Source organism: Bos indicus x Bos taurus, chromosome 12 (genome assembly GCF_003369695.1).
Source record: "Bos indicus x Bos taurus breed Angus x Brahman F1 hybrid chromosome 12, Bos_hybrid_MaternalHap_v2.0, whole genome shotgun sequence".
Classification (NCBI taxonomy): Eukaryota; Metazoa; Chordata; class Mammalia; order Artiodactyla; family Bovidae; genus Bos; species Bos indicus x Bos taurus.
Genome location: NC_040087.1, coordinates 72,276,241 through 72,291,446, shown reverse-complemented (window position 1 = coordinate 72,291,446; position 15,206 = coordinate 72,276,241). Strand labels below are relative to the sequence as shown.

General features: G+C 41.9%; 1 protein-coding gene across 1 annotated transcript in view; it reads left to right on the top strand.

Moving 5' to 3' along the window:
- Nucleotides 1–15,206, top strand: part of LOC113902491 (multidrug resistance-associated protein 4-like) — a 227,084-nt gene that overhangs the window by 199,687 nt on the left and 12,191 nt on the right. The window contains exon 30 of the mRNA XM_027557826.1: nucleotides 9,184–9,318. Coding sequence (XP_027413627.1) covers nucleotides 9,184–9,318 — 135 coding nt within the window. The remainder of the gene's footprint in view (nucleotides 1–9,183; nucleotides 9,319–15,206) is intronic.

Genomic DNA, 15,206 nt, shown 5'->3' with positions numbered 1-15,206 from the left:
TTTATAAAATGATAAGGAAAGCATAGCTTAAAGGTAAAACCTTTGGTAAATCCCAAAGGCACGCAAGTAATTTTTAGGTAGTTTGATGATCTATACTATACAGGTAATAATCAGTAATACCCAAACTTGCTTATGTCCAACGATAATAGAACTGTCTCTTTTGACTGGGTGGGCAGTTTCTAGAATATAATCTTCCACCCTACTTCACATTGTTAGATAGGATAAGCCATGGGAGGAATTGACTTATTGTCAGCATTGAGGCAATGTCTGTAGCCTTACTCCTTGAGCTGGATGTGCATAGCAGTTAGCTCTGGGGAGGCAGATGACAGGGATGGGACATCCACATCCAAAGAGATGCTCTAAGCTCTAAGCAGTGTGTCTGGTCACCTGGACCAGACATCACAGTAGGAAGCAGGCCCCACCTGCAGATTTTTTTTGAAGGACCAGGTGGCATTCCAAGATTATAGGACAGTGATTCTTAAATTCCAAAAATGTTGTTTAGCGTCAATCTAATCACACTAGGACCACAGCCTTGTCTAACTCAATGAAACTAAGCCATGCCCGTGGGGCAACCCAAAGTGGGCGGATCATGGTGGAGAGACCTGACAGAATGTGGTCCACTGGAGAAGGGAATGGCAAACCACTTCAGTATTCTTGCCTTGAGAACCCCATGAACAGTATGAAAAGGCAAAATGATAGGATACTGAAAGAGAAACTCCCCATGTCAGTAGGTGCCCAATATGCTACTGGAGATCAGTGGAGAAATAACTCCAGAAAGAATGAAGGGATGGAGCCAAACCAAAAAGAATACCCAGCTGTGGATGTGACTGGTGATAGAAGCAAGGTCCGATGCTGTAAAGAGCAATATTGCATAGGAACTTGGAATGTCAGGTCCATGAATTAAGGTAAATTGGAAGTGGTCAAACAAGAGATGGCAAGAGTGAATGTCGACATTCTAGGAATCAGCGAACTGAAATGGGTTGGAATGGGTGAATTTAACTCAGATGACCATTATATCTACTACTGCAGGCAGGAATCCCTCAGAAGAAATGGAGTAGCCATCATGGTCAACAAAAGAGTCTGAAATGCAGTACTTGGATGCAATCTCAAAAATGACAGAATGCTCTCTGTTCATTTCCAAAGCAAACCATTCAATATCACAGTAATCCAAGTCTATGCCCCAACCAGTAATGCTGAAGAAGCTGAAGTTGAACAGTTATATGAAGACCTACAAAACCTTTTAGAACTAACACCCAAAAAAGATGTCTTTTTCATTATAGCGGACTGGAATGCAAAAGTAGGAAGTCAAGAAACACCTGGAGTAACAGGCAAATTTGGCCTTGGAATACAGAATGAAGCAGGGCAAAGACTAATAGAGTTTTGCCAAGAAAATGCACTGGTCATAACAAACACCCTCTTCCAACAACACAAGAGAAGACTCTACACATGGACATCACCAGATGGTCAACACCTAAATTAGATTGATTATATTCTTTGCAGCCAAAGATGGAGAAGCTCTATACAGTCAGCAAAAACAAGACCAGGAGCTGACTGTGGCTCAGACCATGAACTCCTTATTGCCAAATTCAGACTTAAATTGAAGAAAGTAGGGAAAACCACTATACCATTCAGGTATGACCTAAATCAAATCCCTTATGATTATACAATGAAAGTGAGAAATAGATATAAGGGCCTAGATCTGATAGATAGAGTGCCTGATGAACTATGGAATGAGGTTCGTGACATTGTACAGGAGACAGGGATCAAGACCATTCCCATGGAAAAGAAATGCAAAAAAAGCAAAATGGCTGTCTGGGGAGGCATTTTACAAAGCTGTGAAAAGAAGAGAAGTGAAAAGCAAAGGAGCAAAGGAAAGATATAAGGATCTGAATGCAGAGTTCCAAAGAATAGCAAGAAGAGATAAGAAAGCCTTCTCCACCGTTCAATGCAAAGAAATAGAGGAAAACAACAGAATGGGAAAGACTATAGATCTCTTCAAGAAAATCAGATACCAAAGGAACATTTCATACAAAGATGGGCTTGATAAAGGACAGAAATGGTATGGACCTTACAGAAGCAGAAGATATTAAGAAGAGATGGCAAGAATACACAGAAGAACTGTACAAAAAAGATCTTCATGACCCAGATAATCATGATGGTGTGATAACTGACCTAGAGCCAGATATCCTGGAATGTGAAATCAAGTGGGCCTTAGAAAGCATCACTACGAACAAAGCTAGTGGAGGTGATAGAATTCCAGTTGAGCTATTCCAAATCCTGAAAGATGATGTTGTGACAGTGCTGCAGTCAATATGCCAGCAAATTTGGAAAACTCAGCAGTGGCCACAGGACTGGAAAAGGTCAGTTTTCATTCCAATCCCAAAGAAAGGCAATGCCAAAGAATGCTCAAACTACTGCACAATAGCACCCATCTCACACACTAGTAAAGTAATGCTTAAAATTCTCCAAGCCAGGCTTCAGCAATATGTGAACCATGAACTTCCTGATGTTCAAGCTGGTTTTAGAAAAGGCACAGGAACCAGAGATCAAATTGCCAACATCCTTTGGATCATGGAAAAAGCAAGGGAATTCCAGAAAAGCGTCTATTTCTGCTTTATTGACTATGCCAAATCCTTTGACTTTGTGGATCACAATAAACTGTGGAAAATTCTGAAAGAGATGGGAATACCAGACCACCTGATCTGCCTCTTGAGAAATTTGTATGCAGGTCAGGAAGCAACAATTAGAACTGGACATGGAACAACCGACTGGTTCCAAATAGGAAAAGGTGTACGTCAAGGCTGTATATTGTCACCCTGTTTATTTAACTTCTATGCAGAGTACATCATGAGAAACGCTGGACTGGAAGAAACACAAGCTGGAATCAAGATTGCTGGGAGAAATATCAATAACCTAAGATATGCAGATGACACCACCCTTATGGCAGAAAGTGAAGAGGAACTAAAAAGCCTGTTGATGAAAGTGAAAGAGGAGAGTGAAAAAGTTGGCTTAAAGCTCAACATTCAGAAAACGAAGATCATGGCATCCGGTCCCATCACTTCATGGCAAATGGATGGAGAAACAGTGGAAACAGTGTCAAACTTTATTTTTCTGGGCTCCAAAATCACTGCAGATGGTGACTGCAGCCATGAAATTAAAAGACGCTTACTCCTTGGAAGGAAAGTTATGAGCAACCTAGATAGCATATTCAAAAGCATAGACATTGCTTTGCCAGCAAAGGTTCGTCTAGTCAAGGCTATCAGAGAAGGCAATGGCACCCCACTCCAGTACTCTTGCCTGGAGAATCCCATGGATGAAGGAGCCTGGAAGGCTGCAGTCCATGGGGTCGCTGAGGGTCGGACACGACTGAGCGACTTCGCTTTCACTTTTCACTTTCATGCATTGGAGAAGGAAATGGCAACCCACTCCAGTGTTCTTACCTGGAGAGTCCCAGGGATGGGAGAGCCTGTTGGGCTGCTGTCTATGGGGTCGTACAGAGTCAGACATGACTGAAGCGACTTAGCAGCTGCAGCAGCAGTCAAGGCTGTGGTTTTTCCTGTGGTCATGTATGGATGTGAGAGTTGGACTGTGAAGAAAGCTGAGTGCCACAGAATTGATGCTTTTGAACTGTGGTGTTGGAGAAGACTCTTGAGAGTCCCTTGGACTGCAAGGAGATCCAATCAGTCTGTTCTGAAGGAGATCAGCCCTGGGATTTCTTTGGAAGGAATGATGCTAAAGCTGAAACTCCAGTACTTTGGCCACCTCATGCGAAGAGTTGACCCATTGGAAAAGACTCTGATGCTGGGAGGGATTGGGGGCAGGAGGAGAAGGGACGACAGAGGATGAGATGGCTGGATGGCATCACTGACTCGATGGACAGGACAGGGAGGCCTGGCACGCTGGGATTCATGGTGTCACAAAGAGTCTGACACAACTGAGTGACTGATCTGATCTAATCCTTAGTCCTTCATTTTGTGTTCTTGAATGCTAATTGGAAAAGTAACCTTTTATTTATAGTTTTTAACCTATCCCTTTGTTTTTCTTACCTCTCAGCTTTGTATTTTGAAGACTGTCCCACAAAGCACCCTTCTTCCAAATGAAATGAGTGATGCTGTGAAATTTACCTGTTTCTAGGCCTCTATCAGGCTCTTGAGGCAGCAGCAGAAAGATGGCTAGACCTCCCGCTCAGTCAGAGTCTGTTCAAATAAATTCTTTGCTCCTAAATGTACCCTGGAGCTTTATTTTTGGTTTTTGGTGTTACAGCATCAATGGTAGCAGATTATATTTTATTATCTAATTCTTAGAAATACTGTCACCTAGGAATGTGTGATTGGTTAGTGAAACACTGAGGAAGGACAGAATTTGAAAAGTATGTCTGCTGGTTGGTCCTAAGTCTTATCATTTTGTACCTGATCCACAGATGTGAACATCTGTATCCCCTTTCAGCTGTGTTGCCGTTATCAAAATATGTTTGTTTAATGCTTTTCTACCAGTATCTCAAATATGGATTGAATGTGGTACCTGAGAGGAGAGAGAGGAGTCGATGCTCTGTCTGGGTGCAGAGACTGGGCGCCTAGGTGAATGGGGAGGATGCAGGGAGAAGGGAAATGCAAGGGTTCTCTTTGGAGCCTGTAACCTTTGTGATGACTGGCCTTGTTTTCTGTGATGACCTTGCTCTTCACTGTGGAGCTGCCCTTCCCACTTGCTGTGGTGATCTGTAACGTCAGTGATCTTTGATGTTACTACTATGTCTTGCTGAAGTCTACAACGATGGTTAATATTTCTTAGCAATACATTATTTTTAAATTAAGGTCTGTACATTGTTTTTTCAGACATAATGCTGTTGCATACTTGATAGGCTACAGTGTAGTGTAAACATAACTTCGGTATGCTCTAAGAAACCAGAAAATTCATGTGACTCACTTTTCTGTGACAGTCCCTACATTCTGGTGTTCTGAAACTGTGCTCCCAATGGCTCCAGGGGATATCTGTACCCCTTTCCTTTCTGGAAAGAAGGTGATTGTTCTGAAAGCTTTAAAGGCAGGTCAATCTGCTAAAAACCCGATGCTCCAGAAGGCAGGTGGCCAGTCTTGGGGAGTGGCTGGGGAAGTGAAAGATGCTGATGAAGGGCATAATCAACAGTGTTTGTCACCATAAAGTCTTGTCATTGCTAGACTTTATGGTGAGAACATAAAGTTAAGAACATATTGCACGTCTTGTCATTGCTAAGGTGTAATAGTTACATTTTGTTGAACTGGTGAATACTTCACAAATATGGGTGGATATGGTTTTGTTTACTCTAAGGAAATCAATCAGAAGGCTTGTTAGGAAACCCTTGTAACCTGGTTAATAGCTCTACTTATGTGTTGGCTCTCCAAATGGATTTACTCAGCTTTGGTTCATTAAGCACCATTAATGTACCACTCTTGGGGTTCTACTTTATAAAGATGTTCTCTCAATTTTAATTTTATTTAACAGGATGGAGTCATAAGAACAGCTAATTCAATCTTCCTCATATACTCCAAAATAGTGGAGCAAGACAGACAAATTAGAAATCCTCTTTCTCCGAAGACTCACCACTGTCTATACATTAGAGGATTCTTCCTGTAGTTTTCAGGATTAGCTGGGTGCTTGTGACCTGCTTTCCCTGCAGCCTGTAGCACAGCTCTTCCCTCCAGTCCCTGCACTCTGCAGTCTTCATAACACCTAGGTTCTCCTGGTAATGTGAGCAAAGGAAGAGTGTGACAATCTGTACTTGTGTTAACAGTATTGTTGTCTGTGGTCAACATTTTCACTCTCTGCAGTTAGAGAATTTTCTGGAAATGAATGCTGAAGAACAAAAACCAGAATCAGTAAACTCAGACCCTACCTCTTCTGTTTATAGACAGTCTTATGCTTTTATATGTTTTACCTCTCTTCTTCAATTCAAGCTGACTACCCTTGTGGCCCAGATGGTAAAAGCGTCTGCCTACCATGCAGGAGACCTGGCCCAGATGGTAAAAGCGTCTGCCTACAATGCGGGAGATCCCTGAGTCAGGAAGATCCCCTGTAGAAGGAAATAGCGACCCACTCTAGTACTCTTGCTTGGAAAATCCCATGGACGGAGAAGCCTGGTAGGCTGCAGTCCATCGGGTCACAAAGAGTCAGACACGACGGAGCGACTACACTTTCACTTTCTTTTCAATTCAAACCTCTTCTTAGTATAATTTTTCCCAGAGAAATAAAATGCAGAAACTGTTATACCTATTTGAAAATTACAAAAATAACTCCTTCCTAACTAGAGTTTTATTTAAATTCTGTTTTTCACCTTCATGGAACTTTTCTTTAATAAACCTCCATGGCTGCAGTTAGATATTTCAGAAGAGAAAAAAATCTCTTTCAAAAACATGCCAAGAGATTTCATTCAAGTTTTCAAAAGTAAAATAACTAATGTGGAGGTAGAAAGCACAGTCAGGGAGAAGAAATACTTCATGAATGAGGGCTTCTTACATGCAAAAGCAACTTTGGGAGAGCATCTGTGGAGGTGACTGTGACCCAGCCTTCATCCTTCCCCAGTGAGAAAAATGATTTATTATTTCAAAACCTAAGAAAGGATCTTGAGTTAATACTTATCATATTGTCTAGTCACAGAGAAAATAACAGGTATCCATTTTACCAATGAGGGACCCACCTTCCAAGATTGGACAACCGTCCCTGTGTCACTTGGCAGCCAGAAACAGAGGTGTGACACTCAGATGCCTAGCAGCTCTACTTGTCGCTAAGTGGGACCTACCTCTATTGCTTGTCATCATTTTCTGGCATCTTTCTTGTCAGGCTTTTCCTTCACCTTCTCCTGCCCCCACCCCTCTGTGCACTCGCCCAGCTCTTCCTGCACTCATCTTTATCACTGATTTCATCCTGCCAATGAAAATGGATCAAATTATCTTGCATTGGGCCCATTTAATTTCTATGTCTAGGACAGCTACCGGGAATATTTGCACATAAACAGGCTTGATAAACACATTTTCATTGAGCTCATGTAACTGAATGACTTCATCCAACAAAATGTAATTTTACTTAACCTACTTTAACTTATTAAGTAATTCAAGGTTGGGGTTCGTGGAGAGATCCTGGGGTTCAAGGGTTGTTATCTTCTTGAATGTGAGTTTTAGTTTATAGTTTAACTTGGGTTATAGGAAGAGTGGGGACATAGCAGGAAATTATAGGAACTTTTTCTTATAAGGGATGTTAAAAATCTAAAATTATAACTTTCTGCACATAAAGAGAATTTGGATTTGCTTTATGTTTACTTCTACAGAAATATCTAGAATTTTTTATCAAACCAGTAAATGTAAAGACTGAGTTGGTAAAATCCTATGTCTGGCCTTTTGTCAGTGCGATTCCCATCTCAGCTCTTGTGGCCCCTACATGAGTCTTGGCTTTTAAGTTTGATTAGGTCCCATTTATTTTACTCTTATTTCTTTTGCTTTGAGAGAGTGATCTAAGAAAACAGAGCTGTGATTTATGTCAAAGAATCTTCTGCCTGGTTTTCCTTTGGTTTTATAGTATCTGGTCTTATATTAAGTCTTTAAATCATTTTGATTTTATTTTTGTGTATAGTATAAAGGAATATTCTAATTTCATTCATTTTCAGGTGTCCTAGTGTCAGTACTATTTACCAAAAGAGACTGCCTTTTCTCCAGTATATATCCTTGCCTACTCTTTCCTAGATTAATTGACCCTAGATGTGTGGAGACCTTTGTTTTAAAATTGTAGTCTTTCTTCTTCAATATCAGGAGGAGCAGTTATGTTTTATCATACTATGCTTAAGTAAAACTGCATGTTTGGGGTGTCTAAATTGGTATGCCAAGTTACAGAACATTAAGATTATTATGTAGATGAGACAGATTCAATTAGTCTTAGAGGACTGTTTTGAGAAGGCTGTCCTTAGCAATGGTTCACAGTAGTAAATGAAAAAGTAATAGGAAAATGGCCTTTCTGTGACTTAAATGTTTCCAATTAAATACAAAGGATGAAATTAACTATAACACCTAGATGTGGAAAAACAACCTGTGTCTTGTTTAGAGTTCCAGTATATTCTCTTGAAATATATTTACTCTGAATATGATCTAAATGAAGACTTAAGTACCATTTAACATCAGAACCATTCTTATGATTATATCATTTGGGCCAATTGTTTCAGACACTTTTTTACCCCTCCAGAACCATTAACCAAAGTCACTAATAAGTAGAAAGGCAGAGTTCAGAGTCCCTTCTTCTGTCTTTCAATTTCCAAATAGCAGACTTATTAACGAGCATTTATAAAAGTGGTGAAAGGTAGGCAGCTGAAGACAGAAACAAGGAAAGAAAGATAACTTGTGAAAACAGATTCAGATCCTAGGCAGTTCAGGTTGGGTTGGCCCCAACTGCTCTGTAGGCCATGATCACTGGAATTTGGAGCTCAATTTCTTACTTGCACCTTTAGTCTTATTCAAAGAGAAAACTGGATTTCTAAAGATTTCTTCTTTGCAGAGCAATTCTGCAAAAGGTGCTTATGTACTGGCTCTTTTTGCTAGGCTTTCAGTCTCAGAATAATAGACTATAACCTAAGCCAGTTTCAAGAATCATCCCAACCTCTTGGACAAGGAATTCTACTCCTTTCAAAAGCTAACATTAATACAGGCCCTAAAGTAATTCTGGAAGCATTTTGTTTTTCCCTAAATATTACTCAGACTGTCAAATCAACTTGACAATTCATTTGTTGTCAGGGCACTGCCATTTGATGTATGACATCAGCCTACTTTTTAGATAAATGGAGTTTGATTTCCTTGAATCAAGACATTTCCCAACTCTGTATCTGAATAAATAACACTCAAAGCTCAGAGTCGGAGAGCTAAAAGCACTAACTAATGATAATCTCAAATGCCCCGGGAAGACTTTAAGATGTTACAGACTGGTGAGTGCCAGTAATCATAGTCTAAAACTTTCATTTTATTCCTTTCCTTTAAATTTAATGAAAGATCAAGTTAGGCCTTTGTCTGCCTAGTAAAATGGGGTAATCAAACCATTTAAACATTTGCAGGCCTACCACCAAAATAGATTCTCTCTATTCTTCCTGTCCTGCCCCTTTTTGAAATATTGTCTGAGTTATAATATGTTACTTGAAATATTGTTAGTTAATGGGTTTCTTTCTGCTGTTAACAGGTTTTGGATTCAAGGACAGGGAAAGAATTTGGGAGGACATATGATTTGCTGCAGAATAAAAACGGTATATTTTACAAGATGGTGCAACAACTGGGTGAGGCGGAGGCTGCTGCCCTCACCAAAAGGGCAAAATAGGTGAGCCTGCTTTGAAAATTGTAATTAAAGTTCATCTTCAGGGTTCAATCATCAGGGACAAGTTCCACCAGGGGTTTGGTAACAAGCAGGCTGTGTCCTTTTCAATCATAACCCTCCAGAGAAGAAGCTTCATGGCTGGGTCTTAACAACATGTGGCAGATAGAAGGCGGATCTGCTGAGAATCTGCAGCAGTGGTCGGGGTGGGGTCAGGATGTGTGCACTCTTCTGTGTGCACACACCTGTGCCTGAGAGAGAGATTTTGGATAGGACTTTCCCCTTGGAGTCTGTGTTCAGATTCTCATAGAGCACAGAAAACTCATTTTACAGACCCTTTACATTCATTCTGATTGGTGCTCAGCATATTTGTGATTGGTGCTCAGCATACAAGTTCTGTCAAGGGGTAGCCAAGAAATTTGAGCTTAAGGGAAAACAGTTTGGAATATTTTGGGTCTAGGAAGATCTACAAAGGAAAAGTGTAGGTCTCTTCCATTTTCTAATCTAAGAAAACTCCTACCTGGTATTACCACTTTATCCCTAATTCCTTATTTAGAATTAGGTTTATTTACCCTCCATGCTTCCTCTGCCTTCTAGAAAATGAAACTGTCATCAGGACAAATCAGGAACTCATAACACCTTCACAGTGTAGTCTGAATGGTGCTTGAAGGTTTACAAAGCACTTTCACTGAGATAAGGTGTGTGAAGCACTAAGCACTGTACGTGGTGTGAGGAAGGTGCTCGATGGGTAACATTCAGGTCACATGACATTTTCCAAACAGTGGTGAAGTGGTAACAGAGGTCTGGCTTAAGAGACTTAGCCATTGTCATGCAGCCATCTGTAAGTCTTTCTGGAACAGGGTGGAAATAGGGTTGATGGGAAGATAGAGGGAGTGAGGGAAGGTCTGGTGTTCTTGTCCCTTGACATGAGTGGCTGGAGGTGGGATGAGGCTTCCAGCTGCCTGCGGTGAGGCTTCCCCATCAAAAATTTATCTCTGGGTATTATGGGTGTATTTTCCCTTCTTAATACTTTTCTGCATTTCCCAGATTTTCACTTGTAGACAAAATAAGATTACTTGCATAATATTTAAAATATTTCTTAAAGAAAACACGTCTCAGTATCTTAAGTACTTGCATATAAAAGATTTACCTGAAATGTGGCCCACGTTCCCTCCATCACTGTCTCATCTCAATCCTCCTTAGAAATGAGGAAATGGCGGGGGGGCAGGGGCGGTCCTTAGATGGCAGAGAAATAGGACGGGGAGACCCCTTTCTCTCCCACAAATTCATCAAAAGAACATTTGAACTCTGAATAAATTCTACAAAACAACTTCTGAATGCCAGCAGAGGACATCAAGCACCCAGAAAAGCAGCCCATTGTCTTCGAAAGGAGGTAGGAAAAAATATAAAAGATAAAAAGGGAGACAAAAGAGGTAGGGACGGAGCTCCATCCCAGGAAGGGAGTCTTAAAAAGAGAGAAGTTTCCAAACACCAGGAAACACTCTCACTGCTGAATCTGTGGCAAGCCTTGGAACCACAGAGGGCAATATAATCAGGAGGAAAAACAAATAAATAAAATCCACAGATTATGTGCCCAACGGTAACTCCCCCAGCGGGGAAGCAGTGAGGACGCCTGCATCCACCACTAGCAAGCGGGGGCTGGGCAGAGAGGCGTGGGCTGCATTGCTTAGAGTAAGGACCGGGGCCTGAATGCCCCAAGGGCAATCTGAGGGAACTAACTTGGGATAGCAAACCAGACTGTGGGATAGCTACCACGTGAAAAATCCTAACCTAAGACACCATCAGGCCCACTCACAGAACAAAGGATTGAGCAGAGTTAGCTGGCTGCAGACCATCCCCCTCTGGTGACAGGCAGGTGAGGGCAGCCAGAGCCAGAAGGGGGCAATCGCGGCCCTAGACAGGCATTATCTACCAAACTGCAAGCAGGCTAACCAAGACTTCTTGGGATTCTGGACGATTAACATCCGCCTGGGAAGGTGCAGAAGTTGTACACCCAGAAAACCAAGCTACAGGGATGGGGGAGGCTATAAGTCTCAGTGATCACGCTCACCAAACACCTTGTCACCTGATCTTCTCGGACCTGGGAAGGGCACAAAATGCAGGCTCAACCACGTCTGTGCCTCTGAGGAGTACCCGAGTACCTGAACCTGAGCGGATAGACCTGAGAAGTACATACAATCCAGGGCCGGCCTCAGACAGTTCCCAGCAGAGCAACCTAGAGCCTAAGCAGTGTAGACAGGAAAGCACACACGCTGTGAGCGGGGGCAAACCCAGTGTGGCTGAGACACTACAAGCACCCACCAGTGTTATTTGTTTGCAGCGTCCCTCCCTCCCCACAGCATGACTGAACAGGTGAGCCTGAAAAGGTGTCCACCACAGCCCCCTTGTGTCAGGGCGGAAATTAGACACTGAAGAGACCAGCAAACAGAAAAAGCTAAAACAGAGGGAACCTCCTTGGAAGTGACAGGTGCAATAGATTAAAACCCTGTAGTTAGTAACGACTACATAGGAATGGGCCTATAGATCTTGAGAAATATAAACCGGATCAAGGAACTATCCAAAAATGAACTGAGCCCACAGTGCCCACAACAACACCAGAGAAAGTCCTAGATATATTTTTTACTATCTTCACTATCATTCTTTAATCTTTTTTATTTTTAAGTCCTCTAATACTCCTTTAATTTTCATTTTTATAACCTACTATTCAGTTCCGTTCAGTTCAGTCGCTCAGTCGTGTCCGACACTTTGCAACTCCATGAATTGCAGCACGCCAGGCCTCCCTGTCCATCACCAACTCCCGGAGTTCACTCAGACTCATGTCCATCGAGTCAGTGATGCCATCCAGCCATCTCATCCTCTGTTGTTCCCTTCTCCTCCTGTCCCCAATTGCTCCCAGCATCAGAGTCTTTTCCAATGAGTCAACTCTTCTCATAAGGTGGCCAAAGTACTGGAGTTTCAGCTTCAGCATCATTCCCTCCAAAGAAATCCCAGAGCTGATCTCCAAAAGAAGATAGACCCTATTTTTAAAAGCAAACTTCATATATATATATATATATATATATATATATATATTTGTGTGTGTGTGTGTGACTTTTTTTTCTTTAATATTGTATTTTTGAAAATCCAACCTCTACTCTAGATTTTTAATCCTTGCTTTTTGATATTTGTTATCAATTTTGTACCTTTAAGAACCCAATCTTCAGTACCCATTTTTACTTGGGAGTGAGATTACTGGCTTGACTGCTCTCTCCCCCTTTGGACTCTCCTTTTTCTCCACCAGGTCGCCTCTATCTCCTCCCTCCCCCTTCTCTTCTCTACCCAACTCTGTGAATCTCTTTGTGTGCTCCGGGCTGTGTAAAACACATAGGGAACTGATCACTGACTGGATCTGTCTTGCTCCTTTTGATTCCCCCCTTTATCCTCCTGGCTGCCTCTGTCTCCTTCCTCCCTCTTCTCTTCTCTCTATAACTCCGTGAACATCTCCAACCGGTCCAGACTGTGGAGCACACATAAGGAAGTGATTACTGTCTAGCTTGCTCTCTCCTCTTTTGATTCCACCTCATTTCGTCCTGGTCACCTCTATCCCTTCCTCCCTTTTCTCTTCTCTGTGTAACTCTGTGAACCTCTCTGGTGTCCTAACTGTGGAGAAGCTTTTCATCTTTAACCTTGATGTTTTATCAACAATGCTGTATAGATAGAGAAGTCTTGAGGCTACTGTAAAAATAAGACTGAAAGCCAGAAACAGGAGGCTTAAGTCCAAATCCTGAGAACACCAGAGAACTTCTGTCTCCAGGGAATATTAATCAACAGGAGCTCATCAAACACCTCCATAGCTACACTGAAACCAAGCTGTACCCAATGGCCAACAAGTTCCACAGAAAGACATACCATGCAAATTCTCCAGCAACACAGGAAAATAGCCCTGAGCTTCAATATACAGGCGGCCCAAAGTCACTCCAAACCCAATGACATCTCATAACTCGTTACTGGACACTTCATTGCACTCCAGAGAGAAGAAATCCAGCTCCACCCCCTAGAACACCAACACAAGCTTCCCTAACCAGGAAACCTTGACAAGCCACCGATACAACCCCATCCACAGTGAGGAAACTCCATAATAAAGAGAACTCCACAAACTGCCAGAATACAGAAAGGCCACCCCAAACTCAGCAATATAAACAAGATGAAGAGACAGAGAAATACCCAGCAGATAAAGGAACAGGATAAATGCCCACCAATCCAAACAAAAGAGGAAGAGATAGGGAATCTACCTGATAAAGATTTCTGAATGATACTGAAAATGATCCAAAATCTTGAAAACAAAATGGAATCACAGATAAATAGCCTGGAGACAAGGACTGAGAAGATGCAAGAAAGGTTTAAAAGGACCTGCTGCTGCTGCTGCTAAGTCACTTCAGTCATGTCCGACTGTGTGCAACTCCATAGATGGAAGCCCACCAGGTTCCCCCGTCCCTGGGATTCTCCAGGCAAGAACACTGGAGTGGTTTGCCATTTCCTTCTCCAGTGCATGAAAGTGAAAAGTGAAAGGGAAGTTTTTCAGTCGTGTCCAACCCTCAGTGACCCCATGGACTGCAGCCTTCCACACTCCTCCATCCATGGTATTTTCCAGGCAGGAGTACTGGAGTGGGGTGCCATTTCCTTCTCCTTAACAAGGACCTAGAAGAAATTAAAAAAGAGTCAATATTTAATGAATAATGCATTAAATGATATCAAAAACACTCTGGAGGGAACAAATAGTAGAATAACAGAGGCAGAAGATAGGATTAGTGAGGTAGGAGATAGAATGGTAGAAATAAATGAATCAGAGAGGAAAAAAGAAAAACAAATTTAAAGAAATGAGGACAATCTCAGAGACCTCTGGGACAGTGCTAAATGCCTCAATATTCGAATCATAGGAGTCCCAGAAGAAGAAGACAAAAAGAAAGACCATAAGAAAATACTTGAGGAGATAATAGTTGAAAAATTCCCTACAATGGGGAAGGAAATAATCACCCAAGACCAAGAAACTCAAAGAGGCCCAAACAGGATAAACACAAGGCAAAACAGCCCAAGACAAATATTAATCAATTTAACAAAGATCAAACACAAAGAACAAATGTTAAAAACAGCAAGGGGAAAAAAAACAAATAACACACAAGGGGATTCCCATGAGGATAACAGCTGATCTTTCAATAGAAACTCTTCAGGGCAGGAGGGATGGCAGGACATACTTAAAGTGATGAAAGAAAATAACCTTGTACCCAGCAAGGATCTCATTTAAATATGAACGAGAAATCAAAAGCTTTTAGTTCAGTTCAGTTCAGTCGCTCAGTCGTGTTTCACTCTTTGCGACCCCATGAATCGCAGCACGCCAGGCCTCCCTGTCCATCAGCAACACTCAGAGTTCACTCAAACTCATGTCCATCGAGTGGGTGATGGCATCAAGCCATGTCATCCTCTGTTGTCCCCTTCTCCTCTTGCCCCCAATCCCTCCCAGCATCAGAGTCTTTTCCAATGAGTCTACTCTTCCCACGAAGTGGCCAAAGTACTGGAGTTTCAGCTTTAGCATCAGTCGTTCCAATGAACACCCAGGACTTATCTCCTATAGGATGGACTGCTTGGATCTCCTTGCAGTCCAAGGGACTATCAAGAGTCTTCTCCAACACCACAGTTCAAAAGCATCAATTCTTTGGAACTCAGCTTTCTTCACAGTCCAATTCTCACATCTATACATGACCACTGGAAAAAACCATAGCCTTGACTAGATGGACCTTTTTTGGCAAGGTAATATCTCTGCTTTTCAATATGCTATCTAGGTTGGTCATAACTTTCCTTCCAAGGAGTAAGCGTCTTTTAATTTCATGGCTGCAGTC